Genomic DNA, 19,030 nt, shown 5'->3' with positions numbered 1-19,030 from the left:
ATTAACAACAGAAATAAAAACTATATCTTTATAACAAAGTTACTTTGACATCTACCATCACTCAGCAAGAGGTTTATTGTTATGGACACATAATATTGGCTTTTTGCAGAGATTAAAATGGATTTTCTATCTGTGGTGTTAAAGTAACTTTGTTATTGTCTTGGTTTGAAAAGCCAGGTGTCTGCTAAGGAAGGCAGGAGCCTCCCCTGGAATGGAAAATGTCAACCCCTCCCTCTGAATTGTTATAATTTTGAAATTAAGGAGCTTTCAGGCAAAGATATGGGAATAGGAATAACAGTTCTTTTTTAGGAAAAATTAAAAATATAAATGCAGTAGTACAAATGAAAAAAACCCCACTGACAGAGTCAGAACAGGGCCTGACACCCCGTGGGTCAGGGTGCTGGCAGCAGTCCCATTCAGTGGTGGCTGCAGCCCTCCTGCAGTGCCAGGTGTGGCTCTGTTGGAGCAGGGATCCTGGAGAAGGGTGGAGTTTTCCTCTGAAGGTCCAGGGCTGCTGTAGATGGGCCTGGGAATCTTCCTTCCTCTGGGAATCCAGTTGGAAAAGGCTGATCCTCTGGGAATGCCGTGGAGAAGAAAGACAGCTGCTCCTCTGGGAATCCAGGAGGAAAAGGCTGCCTACAGTGTTCCAAATCTCAGATTCTGTCCAGGTAGGAATGCTTGGCTCCTCCCCCTGGGCGGAGCATCTCCCAATGCGATGATGTCATTTAATCAGCCATGCAGTGACACTCAGTGGCCCATTACCAGAAGATTAATAATTAATAATCAATGGCCTATTAATGGAACACACCTCCCCACAAGGAGGATTGGTTGTGGAAGAGAGAAACTGCCCCATGAACAGAAGATAACTGCCCCACCACTGACAGATGGCAAACAGAACACACACTTATCTTGCACTCCAGGACCTGTCCCCACTGGCTGCCCCCATTCTCCAGAGTTCATGGTGTCCAGGGAGGCTGCAGCTGCCGGTGCCGGGAACAAACGAGACGGGTCTGGGTTTCAGAAAGCTCCAGAATCCGTTTCTGACCCCCGAGAGACAGGGCAAAGGCAGGGCCGTGGGGCTTTTATAGGGTATCCCAAGGCTGGAGTTTGGGTTTGTGTTGGATCGGCGGGAGAAATGTGGCATGCAATATGACTGATCAGCAAGTCTCGAACTTTATTGAGAGTCACACATATTTATATTGGTATTAATAAAGCTCATACATATTGCAAAGAAGAGCTCATTATTGGTTAGTTACTTATCGGCCAACTACGCCTACTTCTGCATTCTTGTGGTTATTCTGTTGAAACTATTCTTCATATTTTTGGCAAAAGAGCCTCTTCCCTATCCTGTTGTTGCATCAAGGGCACAATGTCCTTGCCTTATATGGACACTGACTGCTGACTTCTAGACTTCTCTCCTTCTTGCTTAACCAGGGGTATTATGTCGACGTGACCTTTCTCAGCCAGCCAACTGTCCACAAAGCTCAGCGGGACAAGGCTCCTGTCCGTGCTCTCCCACATTCCACAGCGCCCAGGCCACACCAGGAGTGCTCAGAGCTGCAGCCAAAAGCTTCCTATCGATCCTCTCTTGCAGAGGACACCAGCACAGAGGCACAGGTGCCACCTCCTCCAGCTAAGCCCAGGAGATGCACCTCCTCACCAGCTGCAAGAGCAGGATGCTTATGTGCCAGCCGCCCCTCCCAACCCCGTTCATTCTTCCCCTCGTGCCTTGAAGGCGCATCCCCACCTTGAGACACCCGGGGCAGGAAGAAGAGCTGGCCCCGGACGATGTCCTCGTTGGTGTGGAAAGGAAGGTGCCCTCAGAGCAGCTCATAGAGCAGGATGCCCAGGGACCAGATGGTGGTTGGCTGGCCGTGGTAGCAGCCAAAGAGGATCCACTCCGGTGGGCTGTACTCCGGCGTTCCTATGGGACACGGGCGCAGCTCATCAGGCCCATGCTGCTCCCTCCCTCCCAGCCAGCTCCTGTTCCACAACAGCCACCCTCTGCCCTGCCAAAAAGCAACTTGGCTGCAGCTGGCTGAAGATGGATTCCCCCTCCTTCCTTCCCTCCTTCCTTCCCTCCCTCTTCCCCCTCTGCCAGCCAAGGGGAGAACTCCACTGCCCGGCTGGGCCCCGGCTTTGGGCTCACCTGACATCCGGGTGTAGAACGTGTCCTGGAGGATCGTGCCGCAGCCGAAGTCGATGAGCTTCGCCTCACCCGTGGCCAGGTCGACGAGGACGTTCTCGGCCTTGATGTGGGGGTGCAGGACGCCGCGGCTGCTGCAGTGCCCCATGGCCTCCAGCACCTGGCGGAACAGCCCCCGCGCCACGGGCTCCGTCAGGAACCGCCGCTCGTGCAGGAAGTACCAGAGGTGCTGACAGCGCTGCGGACGCTCCATGAGCAGCACGAAGCCCTCGGGCACATCGAACCAGTCCAGGAGCTGCACGACGCCGTGGAAGCCAGGCTGTGACACCTTCCACAGCAGCACCAGCTCCAGGGGCACAAGGGCGCCCTTGCGCTGCGGGGGGACCGCGATGCCGTCAGGAACGAAAGAGAGAAACAAACAAATCACACCCCAAAGTCATTCCCATTAGAGAAGTAACCAAAGAAAACAACGTAGCAATAACGAAGACTGTTGGCTTCTGGCTTCTTTCCTCTTTGCATGAGACCAAGCTTTTCATGGGGAACAATTGCCTCCTCTGACAATTTTGCCAGAGTGGACAGGAGCAGAGCATTTACTTTTCAAGTAGAAAAGGGAAATCGAGTCAGTAATGTCATCTCTTTTCATCCTCTGTTGACACAGTTGCAGGCTGTCAAAAGACATGGTCTGCAGTGTAAAACTTGGGGCCAAGTTTCTTTTTCTGTCAGAGGATGAGGAGGGGAAGTATCCCAGAATCATGGAGTCGTGGCATGGTTTGGCTTGGAAGGGATCTGGAAAATCCCATGGCTGCAACCCCCCTGCTGTGGCTGGGGACCCCTTGCACTGGCCCGGCTTGTCTAGAGCTCCATGCAGCCTGGCTTGAACACTGTCAGGGACGGGACATGCCCACCTTCTCTGGGCAAACTGTTCCAGGAGAGTCTTTTTTCTGAATCCCTTACCTAAACCTAATCTCTCTCCATTTGGATCCATGCTCCCTTGTCCTGTCCTTGCCTGCCCTCGTACAAAGTCCCTGTCCAGCTTTCTTGTGTGTTGCCCTCAGGTACTGGAAGGCCCCAGCTGGATCAAGGCTGGGTCTCTTTCCCAGGCTGAAGAAGCCGAGCTGTGTCAGCCTTTCCTTGCAGGAGAGGAGCTGCAGCCCCGGCACCATCTGGGTGTCCCTGCTGGGCCCCTGCTGCAGCGTGTCCACGTCCTTGCCGTCCGTGCCGGGGAGCCCGGCAGAGGCGGAGGCAGCGCTGCAGGTGCAGGGTCAGCGGCGGGGAGGAGACCCGGCCCTGGCAGCGGCTCCGGGAGCAGCGATTGGCGCTGGGCCGCCCGCACTGCAGAGAGCCGGGGCCCTTGTGCCTGCCCTTGTGCCCAGGGCGCCTTTCCCCGCCGCCCGCCCGCCCGCCCGCTCGGGGGAAATGCCCCCTGTGCCGCCCCTCAGGGCCGCCCCTCGCCGCTGCCCCGGGCGCTCCCGGCGCCGCCTGGAGGGGCCCAGGCCTCGGCCTCACCCTGCTCAGCCCGAGGCCTGGAAAAGCAGATTCAAACACCCACCCAGAAAGTGCCCCAGGATGCCAAGGTCAATCTTTTGCACCAGCACGGCTTTGCTGTCAGAGTCTGGACGAGAGTAGAAAATCACCAGGGGAAAAGAGCATGAACAAGTTCTGCCTTGGCACTACCTCAAGCTGTGGGGTACCAGTTGTTGGTTTCACTGGCTCTGGATTGAAGGCACTTGAGACAGTAATTCATGTTCAGACTCAAGTGTTTATTATTTCTTATCAGTAAAACAGCCTCATTACTGGGAGTTCAGCAGCTTTTCATTAGAAGGCACAAAATGGCCCACAATCTCTTGTTCCAAGGTCTTTTAAGACTAAACTATCCAATTAGGAACTGACACCTAGATTATTTTCCCTTTTAACCCAATAACTGATCCCAAAGAGCCTGCAATGTGGAATTTCTGCCCAATTACAAAAAGCCACCCAAACCCATGAAGAAGAAGGAAGAAGCATGAAGAAGAAACCCAGGACAAAACACTGTGCCCTCCATTTTGCTTCCATCCACAACATACTAAAAATCCCAAAACCTCAATTTCTCAGAGTCAGAGTAGACCAAAGCCCAAAAACTGGAGGTGATAAAAATGGACTAAAACCACAACCAAGGAATCTGCATCGCCCTGAAATACCTTTCCCCTTACATCAGCCTGGTGCATATTCATAGAGCCTCATGCATACCCATAAATTTATTTACATATTCCAGGAATGATTTTACATGGCCCCTCCCTGGGTCTGCCTTTTCAGAGCATGTGTGTTTCTTGGCTGTGGTTTTGGCTCCTTCTCTTTATCACCTCCAGGTTTTGGGCCTTGGTGCACTCTGCCTTCAGACGGGGAGTGCTGATAGTTGGCAGATCTGTACAGGTGTCCTCATCCTGGGTGCATTGGATGTTATCCCATCCAAGCAGGCAGTTTAACAGAAGCAGCTATTTCACAAGCTTAATTAACAACAGAAATAAAAACTTATAACAAAGTTACTTTAAAAAACAGTCCCAGCCCATATTTGATCCCAGTCTGTGTGGTCCTGATCCATATGGTCCCAGTCCCTGGGATCCCAGTCCATATTTGATCCCACTCCAGGCTATCCTGGTCTGGAGGGTTCTGATGCACAGGATCCCCATCCATGTGATCCCAGCCCATATTTGATCCCAGCCCATATTTGATCCCAGTCCGTATTTGATCCCAGTCCGTATTTGATCCCAGTCCGTATTTGATCCCAGCCCATCTTTGATCCCAGTCTGTGGGGTCCTGCACACACTCCCAGGGTCTGGAATTCCAGTTCCCAGCCAGGAAAAAATGTTCCTGCCCTTGAACTTCCTTCCTATCCCCTCAACAAATTGCAATACAATTATAAACAAAGAAATAATAATTGAACTTTAAAAAATTATAATAAAAATAAAATATAAAAATCTCAACTCTTCTTTACAATACTCCAACAGTGATTCAAACCAAAGCAACAACTATTACTATAATATTACCAATGTATATAAATAAACAAATTATATATCAAGAAATACCTTTTGAAAATTTTAACTCTATGACTAATGTACTTTAGATAAAAATATCTAAAGAAACTACCAAGCAATCTAACACACCTTAGTAAAACAATTCATATTACAAACTAAACACAAAATTACAATATTACAATTCATACACATATGACACATATGACAATATTACAATTCATACACAAAACACATATTACAATTCATATTACATACTAAACACAAAACCAAACACCAGTACAATTTCTCAGACATTTCAACCAAACAATTAAACTTTAATAACATCCTTAAGTACTCCAAAACAATTAAAATTATTTTTAAAAGGTTTATTGGGGGTGCGTGGTTTTATTTGGATATTGTTTTTTTAATTGTTAGAGGCTAGATGATTTAAAAAATGGGACTTTTATAAGAATTGAATCAGATGAAAAGGTGGCACTCTGCAAACAGAACTGACTGAAAATGAACAGGACAGAAATCAGTAACTCTGAAAGTTTTATTTGCTATCAAATACAACCCACACACACAGCCCCACACATTCCCAATCCCATTGCTCCAAATTGGGATCCCACTTCTCCCAGTCCCCTTCTAACCCCATCTCACCCTGGTGGCTGTGGAATGGAGAGTTTAGCATGGGATTGAGGTTTTTTGAGGAGGGAACAAGGAATTTGAGGTAGGATTGAGCCTTTTTGGGTTAAAATTCAGTTATTTTCAGAGGGATTTGAGTGGTTTTGAGGTGACAGATTCATCCCTCTTGGCTTTTGGAGTGGAAACACATGGAGAAGAGAAAAAAATTCAGGCCAAACCAAAGGAGAAGCAGCCAGGTGTGTTCCCAACATGGATCACAGGGAATGTGAGTGACCAGGGCTGTGCCCAAAGTGCCTCCTCCAGTGGGGGATGGAGCTGCAGCAGCGCACGAAGCTCTTCCCGCACTCGGGGCACTCACAGGGCTTCCCTTACCGGTGCCTCCGTTGGTGTTGGGTCAAGTTAGAGCTGCAGGAGAAGCTCTTCCCACACTGGGGACATTTGTAGGGCCTCTCCCCAGTGTGGATGCGCCGGTGCCTGACGAGGGTGGAGTTGTGCTTGAATCCCTTCCTGCAGTCGGGGCAGCGGAATGGCCTCTCCTCTGTGTGACTCTGATAGTGCAGGAGGAGAGCGGAGCTGGTCTGAAACCTCTTCCTGCATTTATCACACTCGTAGGGCCTCTCCCCTGTGTGGATGCGCCGGTGCTTGACGAGGTCAGAGTTGCGCTTGAATCCCTTCCCACAGTCGGGGCATTGGAAGGGCCTCTCCTCTGTGTGACTCTGATAGTGCAGGAGAAGATCAGAGCTGGTCTGAAACCTCTTCCCACACTTGGAACACTCATAGGGCCTCTCCCCAGTGTGGGTCCTCTGGTGGCTGATCAGGTGGGAGCTCCTCCTGAAGCTCTTCCCACACTCCCCACACTCGTAGGGCCTCTCCCCCGTGTGGGACCTCTGATGCCTGATCAGGCTGGAGCTCTCTCTGAAGCTCTTCCCACACTCCCCACACTCGTAGGGCCGTTCCCCAGTGTGGATCCTCTGGTGGCTGATCAGGTGGCAGTTCCACCTGAAGCTCTTCCCACACTCCACGCATGTGTGGGGCTTCTCCCCATCATGGAGCTGCTCATGGAGCACCAGCTCTGAGCTCTGGCTCCATCTCCGGCCGCCTTCCCGGCCCAGGCTGGCTCTTTCCCCCTCACATCCCCGCCATCTGCGTTTGCAGCCCCTCCTCGTGCGGCATCTCCGGGCCTTTTCCTCCCCGTTGGCTTCCTGCGCCGTGGAGCCGCTCAAAACGGCCTCTGCCACCAGGTTCTGCCGCGGGCATTTGTCCTCCCTGCTCTCCATGCTCAGCTCCTGCTCTGGGCGAGGAAGGACAAGGACAGCATGGGATTTGCCTCCGTGCCACAGGCAAGGGCAACGAGATCCCCCCAGGCCGTCTCTGGGGACGCACTGCCCCCTCTTGGCTCTCCCCATTTCGGGATGCCGGGGCTGTTTGGGCTCCCGGGCTCCCTTCTCCCCTCATTCTCGGCTCTGGGCTGCAGCGGCTTCAAGGAGTCCCCCCTGCCCCTCTCCAGGCTCTTGAGGCTCCCGCCAATGGCGGCGCTCCCCCCTCTCTGGCCTCCCCACTTTGGCCTCCTGGGGCACACAGGGCTCTGCTCCTCCAGGCTGCCTCTGCCGGCAGCCGCCACCGCCACCCCCCCGATGTCTCCCCGAGGGGCCTTTTCCGCTCAGCCTTGGACTTCTTCATTCTCCAAACATCCCCCCAAAAACCCAACCCAGGGACCCCCCGGGATATCCGGGCCGGGCTCCCCCTCCCGCTCACCTGTGCCATGGGGGGGGGGGGGCGATGATCCCACAGGTGGGGGCTGCGAATTCAGGCAGGGCTCGAGACCGCGTGGCTCCCGCAGCTCAGCCTTGATCCGCCTTTGTCCCTCCTCTTCCTCTTCCTCCCGCTCCTCCTCTGTCCTATCTCCACCTCCCTGTCCTCCTCCCCCCTAACCCCGCCTCCTTCCCTGCTCTTTCTCCTCCCGCTCCTCCTCTTCCATCCCCCCTCCTCCTCCTCCTCCTCTGTCTTATCCCCGCCTCCTGCTCCTCTTCCATCCCGCCCCTTCCATTCCTTCTCCTCCTCCTCCCCCTCCATCCCTGCCCTTCCCTCCCTCCTCCTCCTCCCCCAGCAGCAGCCACACCCTCGGTGCCCCGTTCCCGCAGCCCTCGCAGCCCGCGGCAGCAGCGGCCATGGAGCCGGGACAGGTCGGCATGGGCAGCGCGGGGCTCTCGGCTGCTCCCAGCCGCTGCGGGCGGGGGGAACCCGGCCCGGGCCAAAGGAGAGGCAAACTGGGCAAACTGGGGGCAGATCACAAAGCTAAGGATGCAGCAGAAAATGGAGCTGAAAGAGTTATTTTAATATTCACTCCAAACGAGGAAAAACTGGAAATTCCAAAGTTTAGGGAAGCCGAGAAAAAATAATTAAACAAGATAGGAAATGAACAAGATAAATCAGGGAAATAGAAACTTCTACATGGAAGACAATTACTTAATAAAATGTGCTTACTAGGAAAAGATTAGAAGACGTGCATCAGAAACCCCACTGGCGTACTCAAGCTTTGTGTGATCATTTTTTAAGGAATTCTGGGTGCACTGGGATTTTTGGTGTAGCAAAGCAAGTCACTGAAAGATGCTTAATTTGCCAAAGGATAAATAAAAAGGTGATGAGAAAAACAGCATTAGGAGGTCATGAGTTAGCTCGTCGACCATTTCAAAATATCCAAGCAGAAGTTTGGATTTGTTAGGTTCTGGATTTATTTGGAAAAAAACCCATTTAATCTAGAAGAAAGAGAATATGCCATATGTTAGACAGGAGATTTTAGGAGAATAAAAATCTTTGAAGTATCAGAAACACCCGAGGAAAAAAACAAGAAAATAAAAAGGGGAAATGAAAGGGAGGGGAACAAGAGGAAAAGTCAGAAAGAGAGTGGGATCCTCTGCAGCTCTTGCCCCCTCCGTTGGCGGCCGAGGCGCCTGTCCCGGGTCCCGGCTCGCTGCCCGCCTCAGCTCCGCCTGCCCCGGTTTCCATCCCAGGTGCGGGCTCACTGCCCAGGGCAGCTCCACCTGCCCCGGCGCTGGCGGTGAATTTGTGTGCCCTGGCCCCACTGCCCGGCCCGCGGCCGCTGTGCCGGCCATGCTGGGCAAGATGGGGTTGCTCTGTCCTGCCTCCTCTCAATGCAGACCCACCTGAATGTTCTCAAGGGCTCCAGTGTGGAGGGTCCCTGGTGTGATGGGAACTGTGACAGCCCTGCCAATCCATGTCCATCACGGGGTGGACTTGCTGGTCCTGAGGGTGCTGCTGTCTGTGCTTGCAGTGTCCTTGTGCCCTGCAGCTGGAGCCCTGATTCCTTGCCAGGGGCTGTTTGGGTGGGCTGTGCCCTGCCGAGGAGGGCAATGCCTCTGCCGGGTGCTTGTGGCCGAGCCGTGCCCTGGGTGCTGGGGCCCCCTTGGGCCCTGGGGCTGATCCCTCAGGGGCTGTAGGAGCTCTGCCCTGGCCTTTGCCTTCAGCTTGGCCTTTTGCTGCTCCCTTCTTGCATTCACCTGCTGGGCCTTTGTGCCCAAGTGCTGCAGGGCCTTCTTCTGCCCCTCCTGCAGCCCCCCTCAGTGCCTGTGGGTGCTTGTCTTGCTTTACAAGACAGGCGTCTGCTTGGGAAGGCAGAAAAAGCCTCTCTTGGAATGGAGAATGCAAACCCCCTCCCTCTTAATTTTTAGGATAGTGAAATCAAGGGGCTCTCAGGCAAAGATATGGGATTAGGAATAACGGTTCTTTACTAGTGTGTATAATATAATAATAGTAGTGTGTATCAACAGCTCCGGCAGTGACAACAAACAGAGCCCGGAGCCGGTCCCGGCCTTTCGGCCGCGGCGCTTTCCCCTTGGGTGCAGTTCCGGGCGCGGCCGGCAGGGGCGCCGGTGGCTCCCGCGGGGCGGGGCAGCGCATCCCTGCCATGGGAACCTCTCTTAACGGCAATAGAGCAATCCCTTCATCTAACTCTTTCACTTTTTTACCTTCTGTAGCCTTTCTCCCGTGTTTTGAGAAAGAATTTGGAGAGGGCTGCCTTTTAACTGAGCTCCTAGTGTTTCGATAAGGTGCTTCCTGTAGAGAGAGGGATTTTCCCTGAACAGCAGGAGCTGTGGTTACCAAGGGGACGTAACTCAGAGCAGGAGGGGTCAGGGGAGGATATCCCGCCGAGGCTCGGTCGGAGTGTGGGCAGGGTCTGCTGCCGGAATCGCCAGAGGGGGATCTTCCCGTGGAGGCCGAGCCGGAGCGTGGGCAGCCCCCACATGGCTTCTGGCGGCTGATCCGGCAGCTCCCGGCAGAGAAAAGGCAGGTGGGAGACCCCGGCAGCAGCAGCGGCGCTGCCCAGCGCAGCTGGCACGGGCAGGGCAGCCGGGGATGGGATGGCTGGGACCCGCCCTCGGTGCGGTCGGCGCGGTGACCTCGGCCCACGCGGCAGGACAGAGCAACCCCATCTTGCCCAGCATGGCCGGCAGAGCGGCCGCGGGCCGGGCAGTGGGGCCAGGGCACACAAATTCACCGCCAGCGCCGGGGCAGGTGGAGCTGCCCTGGGCAGTGAGCCCGCACCTGGGATGGAAACCGGGGCAGGCGGAGCTGAGGCGGGCAGCGAGCCGGGACCCGGGACAGGCGCCTCGGCCGCCAACGGAGGGGGCAAGAGCTGCAGAGGATCCCACTCTCTTTCTGACTTTTCCTCTTGTTCCCCTCCCTTTCATTTCCCCTTTTTATTTTCTTGTTTTTTTCCTCGGGTGTTTCTGATACTTCAAAGATTTTTATTCTCCTAAAATCTCCTGTCTAACATATGGCATATTCTCTTTCTTCTAGATTAAATGGGTTTTTTTCCAAATAAATCCAGAACCTAACAAATCCAAACTTCTGCTTGGATATTTTGAAATGGTCGACGAGCTAACTCATGACCTCCTAATGCTGTTTTTCTCATCACCTTTTTATTTATCCTTTGGCAAATTAAGCATCTTTCAGTGACTTGCTTTGCTACACCAAAAATCCCAGTGCACCCAGAATTCCTTAAAAAATGATCACACAAAGCTTGAGTACGCCAGTGGGGTTTCTGATGCACGTCTTCTAATCTTTTCCTAGTAAGCACATTTTATTAAGTAATTGTCTTCCATGTAGAAGTTTCTATTTCCCTGATTTATCTTGTTCATTTCCTATCTTGTTTAATTATTTTTTCTCGGCTTCCCTAAACTTTGGAATTTCCAGTTTTTCCTCGTTTGGAGTGAATATTAACATAACTCTTTCAGCTCCATTTTCTGCTGCATCCTTAGCTTTGTGATCTGCCCCCAGTTTGCCCAGTTTGCCTCTCCTTTGGCCCGGGCCGGGTTCCCCCCGCCCACAGCGGCTGGGAGCAGCCGAGAGCCCCGCGCTGCCCATGCCGACCTGTCCCGGCTCCATGGCCGCTGCTGCCGCGGGCTGCGAGGGCTGCGGGAACGGGGCACCGAGGGTGTGGCTGCTGCTGGGGGAGGAGGAGGAGGGAGGGAAGGGCAGGGATGGAGGGGGAGGAGGAGGCGGGGTAAGGGGGGAGGAGGGGGAGAAGGAATGGAAGGGGCGGGATGGAAAAGGAGCAGGAGGTGGTGATTAGACAGGGGAGGAGGAGGAGGGGGGATGGAAGAGGAGGAGCGGGAGGAGAAAGAGCAGGGAAGGAGGCGGGGTTAGGGGGGAGGAGGAGAGGGAGGTGGAGATAAGACAGAGGAGGAGCGGACAGAAGAGGAAGAGGAGGGACAAAGGCGGATCAAGGCTGAGCTGCGGGAGCCACGCGGTCTCGAGCCCTGCCTGAATTCGCAGCCCCCACCTGTGGGATCATCGCCCCCCCCCCCCATGGCTCCGGTGAGCGGGGAGGGGGAGCCCGGCCCGGATGTCCCGGGGGGTCCCTGGGTTGGGTTTTTGGGGGGATGTTTGGAGAATGAAGAAGTCCAAGGCTGAGCGGAAAAGGCCCCTCGGGGGGACATCGGGGGGTGGCGGTGGCGGCTGCCGGCAGAGGCAGTCTGGAGGAGCAGAGCCCTGTGTCCCCCAGGAGGCCAAAGTGGGGAGGCCAGAGAGGGGGGAGCGCCGCCATTGGCGGGAGCCTCAAGAGCCTGGAGAGGGGCAGGGGGGACTCCTTGGAGCCGCTGCAGCCCAGAGCAGAGAATGAGGGGAGAAGGGAGCCCGGGAGCCCAAAGAGCCCCAGCATCCCGAAATGGGGAGAGCCAAGAGGGGGGAGCTTTTGGCATTGCTGGCACTGCCAGCAGCCTGGGCAGGGCAGGCACCCAGGAGAAGGGGGACCCGTAATCCAAGTTTGACCCCAGCAGCTGGGACAGGGGGGAACCCCCGAACACCAGAGGGGAGGGACCAGGGATGGGGAACTCCTGGGAGGCTTTTTCATGGCTGAATCTTGGTGTTTGGGAGGGTTTTCTGGAGCCCAGATGGCCGGTGACTTGTAGAGATGGACTTGGGTGGGGGGACCTTCAAACTCCAGGTGCTCATCCCTTGTTTTCTCCAAACCAGGATTTCACATTGCCAACCCCTGTGAGGCTGTGAGGAAGAGGAAGATGCTCTGGGACACTGAGGCAGGTGAGGAGGAAGTCAGTGCCACTTTCCCCTCTGTGCTGCTCCATCTCCCAGCCCAGCAGGGCCCCCAGCTGCAGCACAGCCCTGGGGGGATCTCGATGCCCTTGCCTGTGGCACGGAGGCAAATCCCATGCTGTCCTTGTCCTTCCTCGCCCAGAGCAGGAGCTGAGCATGGAGAGCAGGGAGGACAAATGCCCGCGGCAGAACCTGGTGGCAGAGGCCGTTTTTAGCAGCTCCACGGCGCAGGAAGCCAACGGGGAGGAAAAGGCCCGGAGATGCCGCACGAGGAGGGGCTGCAAACGCAGATGGCGGGGATGTGAGGGGGAAAGAGGCAGCCTGGGCCGGGAAGGCGGCCGGAGATGGAGCCAGAGCTCGGAGCTGGTGCTCCATGAGCAGCTCCATGATGGGGAGAAGCCCCACACGTGCGTGGAGTGTGGGAAGAGCTTCAGGTGGAACTCCGAGCTGATCAAGCACCAGAGGATCCACACTGGGGAACGGCCCTACGAGTGTGGGGAGTGTGGGAAGAGCTTCAGCCGGAGCTCTAGCCTGATCAGGCACCAGAGGACCCACACTGGGGAGAGACCCTATGAGTGCTCCAAGTGTGGGAAGAGGTTTCAGACCAGCTTCAGTCTCCTCCGGCACTATCAGAGTCACACAGAGGAGAGGCCCTTCCAATGCCCCGACTGCGGGAAGGGATTCCAGCGTAACTCCACCCTCGTCACCCATCGGCGCATCCACACTGGGGAGAGGCCCTACGAGTGTGATAAATGCAGGAAGAGGTTTCAGACCAGCTCCAAGCTCCTCCGGCACTATTGGATTCACACAGAGGAGAGGCCATTCCAATGCCCCGACTGCGGGAAGGGATTCCAGCGCAACTTCCACCTCGTCAGGCACCGGCGCATCCACACTGGGGAGAGGCCCTACGAGTGTCCCCAGTGTGGGAAGAGCTTCTCCAGCAGCTCTCACTTGACCCAACACCAACGGAGGCACCGGTAAGGGAAGCCCTGCGAGTGCCCCGAGTGCGGGAAGAGCTTCGTGCGCTGCTGCAGCTCCATCCCCCACTGGAGGAGGCACTTTGGGCACAGCCCTGGTCACTCACATTCCCTGTGATCCATGTTGGGGACACACCTGCCTGCTTGTCCTTTGGTTTGGCCTGAATTTTTTTCTCTTCTCCATCTCTCTGTCCTCCAAAAGTCCATTGGGATGGAACAGTCACCTCAAATCCACTCAAATCCCACTGAAAGTAACTGAATTTTAACCCCAAAGGGCTCAATTCCACCTCAGATTGCTTGTTCCTTCCTCAAAAAACTCAATCCCAGGCCAAACTCACTCCATTCCACAGCTGTCAAGTTGAGATGGAGTTGGAAGGAGATTGGGAGAAGTGGGATCTCAATTTGGAGCAGTGGGATGGGGATTGTGTGTGCCTGGGTGTGTGGGATGTATTTGATAGCAAATAAAACTTTCCGAGTTACTGATTTCTGTCCCGTTCATTTTCAGTCATTTCTGTTTGCCGAGTGCCACCTTCTCAGCTGATTCAATTCCTATAAAAATCCCATTTTTTAAATCATCTAACCCAAACAATCCAAAAACCAATATCAAAATAAAACCACCTGCACACAATTAATGTTTTAAAAATAATTTTAATTTTTCAAGAGTACTTAAGGATGTTATTAAAGTTTAATTGTTTGGTTGAAATGTCTGAGAAATTGTAGTGGTGTTTGGTTTTGTGTTTAGTATATTTGTAATATGAATTGTTTAACTAAGATGTGTTAGATTGCATGGTAGTTTCTTTAGATATTTTTATCTAAAGTACATTAGTCATCGAGTTAAAATTTTCAAAAGGTATTTCTTGATATATAATTTGTTTATTTATATGCATTGGTAATATTATAGTAATAGTTATTGTTGGTTTGAGTTGAATCATTGTTGGAGTTGAATCATTGTAAAGAAGAGTTGAGATTTTTATATTTTATTTTTATTATAATTTATTTAATTTCAATTATTATTTCTTTGTTTATAATTGTATTGCAATTTGTTGAGGGGATAGGAAGGAAGTTCAAGGGCAGGAACATTTTTTCCTGGCTGGGAACTGGAATTCCAGACCCTGGGAATGTGTGCAGGACCCCACAGACTGGGATCAAATATGGGCTTGGATCAAATATGGGCTGGGATCAAATACGGACTGGGATCAAAGATGGGCTGGGATCAAAGATGGGCTGGGATCACCTGGACTGGGATCACATGGATGGGGATCCTGTGAATCAGAACCCTCCAGACCAGGATAGCCTGAAGTGGGATCAAATATGGACTGGGACTGTATGGACTGGGATCCCAGGGACTGGGACCATATGGATCAGGACCACACAGACTGGGATCAAATATGGGCTGGGACTGTTTTTTAAAGTAACTTTGTTATATAGTTTTTATTTCTGTTGTTAATTAGGCTCAGTGAAATAGCTGCTTGTGTTAAACTGCCTGCTTGGGTGGGATAACATCCAATGCACCCAGGATGAGGACACCTGTACAGATCTGCCAACTATCAGCACTCCCCGTCTGAAGGCAGAGTGCACCAAGGCCCAAAACCTGGAGGTGATAAAGAGAATGGACTAAAACCACAGCCAAGGAATCTGCATGCTCTAAAAAGGCAGATCCAGGGCAGAGCCATGCTAAACAGTTCTTGGAAGATGTAAACTGGGTGCATCTTGGCACTCAGCCAGGAGCACCCTGTTACCTTCAGGGATCCCCTGAAATACCTTTCCCCTTACATCAGCCTGGTGCATATTCATAGAGCCTCATGCACAGCAACTGGGAAGGGTTTAACACTTTACTGGGTATATTAGCGTTCAGAAACACATAATCACCAGAATGATTATATGCAGGTGCTTTTATTGAAGAGCTCTGGGTGTCAGGGGTACCAACCCAAATCTGACTCCAACATGGGTTCGGGATGAACATGTTTTTATATTCTATCCTTATATAACTTTCATGTTAATGATTAAACTTCAATTGTTCTATTGTATACATAGATTTCAGCCAAGCATGGGCTCCTTGTGGCCCCCCTCAAACTTCTAACATAGTTTCTCATGATTCTTCTTATGATTAAACAATAATTATATTTAATTACTAAACAATCATCACATCTAACAATTATATCATTTATCATGTTCTGCTTACGCAGGTGCAATTTCACATGATCTGGCAAGCACAAAGCCTAACATTTTCAGAGTCTATTTTTGACATTTTTCCAGGGCCCCACTATCATTCTCCCTCCTTTGAAAGCATTTTCACTTCACTATAGGTGTAAATGTTTTCACTTGATACAGTCCCTTATTTCTCAATTTATTCTTGATGTTCTTCAAGTCCATGGTTGATGTAAACGTTGTCGTGGATGCTGTCACGAACTGGAGAACCAGAAGATGGTGGGCGTGGATCTCGTGTCAGAGCCTTTATTATCTTCTGGTTCCAGGATGTTTTCTTCTGTATCTCTCCTTTCAAGATGCTGTGAACTAACCAAATTGCTAAGAATACAATTAGTAAGATTATCACACTCTCAATGATAGATTTAATCCATGAACTCACATTCCACCCTAACCCTTTAAAGATTTTGCCTAGCCAGGTCGTAGTCAAATCCTTTTGCTCTTCTTGTGCTTCATGCTCTCTTTGTTTCAACTGATTGATGTCATATTCTACATCTGCAGTTACATTTGGGATGTGAACGCAGCAATGACCAACCCGTCCCTTTAAAAATCCACATACTCCATGCTCTTTCAGGAGTAACAAATCTAAGGCTAATAGATTTTGTAAAGTCATTTTTGTGCTGGCTTGTAACTGTGCGTTTAATTCTTTAAATCCTTCCCGGGTGACTCTTGCCAGTCTATCTACCTGACCTGTAAGTTTGTACAGCATCTTCTACTCTGATAGTTTGCTGTAGGACCAAGCAAAGACTCTAGGGCCCACCCAAATTTCACTCCACCAGAGGGTTCTTGCCAAGTGTCATCTGGATTTTCATTGTCTAGAACTTCTCGTCTTGCTCTTATCTGCACAAGTTCATGTTTTCTGTTAAATGGGGACTTTTTCCAAATTGGACATGAGGTTGGGAGGCCTAAAGTAATTTCCTTTACTTTCCCATCTACAGGCAGATGTGTTGTCCAGGTGCCATCGCTTGCTGCCCATACAAATTGTCCTGGACCTCGGACTGTGCTCCTGGTACATCCTACAACTGCTTTATAATTCACTCTGCCTTGTTTATGTTTGATCCCTCTGCAAGCACAGCCAGTTTGTAGGGCTATTGCCAGGGGTGGCATCTGCTTTATCTCTGCATCATCAGAAGTGCAGTCATAAGTTTTATTACATGCCCACCAACTTACTTTGTCTGCCCTTGTTCTGCTGCTGGTGGCAGTGTTTGTTACTGCTGGATCTGTTTCATTCCCAGAGCCTTCCCACTTAATGCACCAAGGGGTGTTTGCCATACACTGGAATCTTTGAAGGATACTCAGACCACGCACTGTCCCAAGGCTCTGTCTGATCTTTCTGATCCTTGGCCTCACACTTCCATACCAGAGTGGTTTCTGTAACATTTTCTGTAATCTGTTTATAGTGTGGCAAATAGCATTGCCATTGTGTGATGCCTCCTGATTCTCCCATAGGGGTTCCTAGTGTGCCATCACTTAGAATACAGTCTTTCTGGCCCATGGGTCTCATCCATGTTCCTATTTTCTCCCAAGTTTCCTTGATTACTTGCCTCGATTCAGGTACCTGTTTGCATGCAATTGTTTTGTTCTTTTGTGTTTCAGGTAGTTTTGATGTTATGATTCCCCAGTTTACTGGGTCTCCTGCTGCCTTTGGTATTGGCAGACAGGCAGTTATTCTACAGGTGTTTTGCATTTTGGCAAAGTCTTTGACTAATCCAATCATTACATTCTCAGCCCAAACTGCATTAGAAACCTTTTTCACCTGTGTTTCTGTTTGTACCTCTCTCTTCATTCTAGAATGAAGAGTGTTTAGTTGATCTTTTTGCATTCCACATCCCAAAGACATTAATGACCATAACATTGGCACAATTACTGATAGCATTCTCAAAGTGATTAAACACATCTTATCTGCAGCCTTGTTGGTTCCACAGTTTACACAGTCCGTGATCCAGGATGGATTTTCTTCACTTGGGTGTAGTGAATCCAGGGGTCCACGCCGGCTACTTTGGCTGCTGTAAAGGTGGTCAGCAGTACCTGGTGGGGCCCACTCCACTTTTCTTTCAGCAGTTCTTCGTTCCAGTTCTTGATGTACACCTCGTCTCCTGGATGTATGTTATGAACTGGGTTCTCGAGAGTCAGCGGTCTATTCCACACGAGGATGCTCCGGAGCCGAGCTAAAGTTTTCCCGAGAGACAGAACATAATTATACACTTCCTGCTTTCCTGTGACGTGCACATTAGGGTTAGGCTCAGGAGATTCATATGGTTTCCCATGCAATATCTCATAAGGGCTGACTGACATCCCACTCCTAGGCTTTATCCGAATCCTCAACAGTGCTATTGGCAAAGCCTGGGGCCACTGCAATTTGGCTTCTTGGCATATTTTACTGATTTGCCTCTCTAGTGTCTGATTCATCCTCTCTACCTGTCCACTTGACTGGGGTCTCCATGGTGTGTGGAGGTCCCAAGTTATCCCCAGCAATCTACTTACCTCTCTTACTACTGTAGCTATGAAATGGGGCCCCCTATCTGATGATACACTAGGGGCACCCCGAACCTGGGAATAATCTCCTGTAGTAACCACTTTACTGTTTCCTTTGCTTGGTTGGTGCGACAGGGAAGGGCTTCTGGCCACCCAGAGAATGTGTCAACCCCCACTAACAGGTATTTGTATCCTCGAGTTCTTGGCAGTTCTACAAAATCTACCTGCCAATAGTCTCCTGGCTCTATTCCTATCCGAATTCTTCCTAGCTGTGCCTGCCGCCAGCCACTGGGTTGCTTTTCAAGCAGATATCACATTTTGACATTACTGATTTTGCCATTGTTAACATCCGCGCCGAAATTAAACTCTGCTTTAGCAATTTTACCAATGCCTCTGCTCCCCAGTGACATTCGTTATGTTTAATTTGTAGAACTTCTCTCATTATGAAGGGAGTACCACTATCTGTCCTTGTGCAGTCACATACCATTCCTCTGAATTCTTTTGTGCATTTAGCAAACGTGCCAGTCTCTCATCTTCTACTGAATATTTTGGTTCTGGAGGCAAATTGAATTGGGATACATTAAGCTTTAAAGGTATCAATGCCATTGTTGTTTGCACCTCTCGAGCAACCTGTCGGGCTGCCCAGTCTGCCTTTCGATTTCCCTCACAGATTTTGGAGTTTTCCTGATTGCTGTGCTCTACAGTGTATGATTGCCACTTGTTCAGGTTTTTGTACTGCTTTTATCAATTGCAGGACTGCATCCTGATGTTTAATGTGCATACCCAGAGAAGGACAATAGTCCTCCTTCTTTCCACAGTGCTCCGTGTACATGCACCACTCCAAAAGCATATTTTGAGTCAGTCCAGATATTTCCCTTTTTCCCTTCACTTAATTCTAGTGCCCTGGTTAAAGCAACCAGTTCTGCCTTCTGGGCAGACGTATTTGGTGGTAATGCCTTTGCCTCCACTGCTGTACTGACTGTTGTTACCGCATACCCAGCGTATCTGGTTCCGTTTTC

General features: G+C 51.2%; 2 protein-coding genes across 2 annotated transcripts in view; one reads left to right on the top strand and one right to left on the bottom strand.

The window, feature by feature from the left end:
- The window catches only part of LOC143696054 (uncharacterized), a 569,411-nt gene that overhangs the window by 369,898 nt on the left and 180,483 nt on the right, over nt 1-19,030 (top strand). The window contains exons 7-8 of the mRNA XM_077191260.1: nt 12,783-12,977; nt 13,230-13,331. Coding sequence (XP_077047375.1) covers nt 12,783-12,977; nt 13,230-13,331 — 297 coding nt within the window. The remainder of the gene's footprint in view (nt 1-12,782; nt 12,978-13,229; nt 13,332-19,030) is intronic.
- Nucleotides 1-19,030, bottom strand: part of LOC143696055 (uncharacterized) — a 224,075-nt gene that overhangs the window by 107,296 nt on the left and 97,749 nt on the right. Inside the window, 1 exon segment of the mRNA XM_077191261.1 lies at nt 6,367-6,759. Within this exon segment, the coding sequence (XP_077047376.1) occupies nt 6,367-6,759 (393 nt within the window).

This window comes from Agelaius phoeniceus, chromosome 28 (assembly GCF_051311805.1).
Source record: "Agelaius phoeniceus isolate bAgePho1 chromosome 28, bAgePho1.hap1, whole genome shotgun sequence".
NCBI classification, from domain to species: Eukaryota; Metazoa; Chordata; class Aves; order Passeriformes; family Icteridae; genus Agelaius; species Agelaius phoeniceus.
The sequence above is the reverse complement of the archived record's forward strand: the minus strand, read 5'-3'. Positions and strand labels throughout refer to the sequence as shown.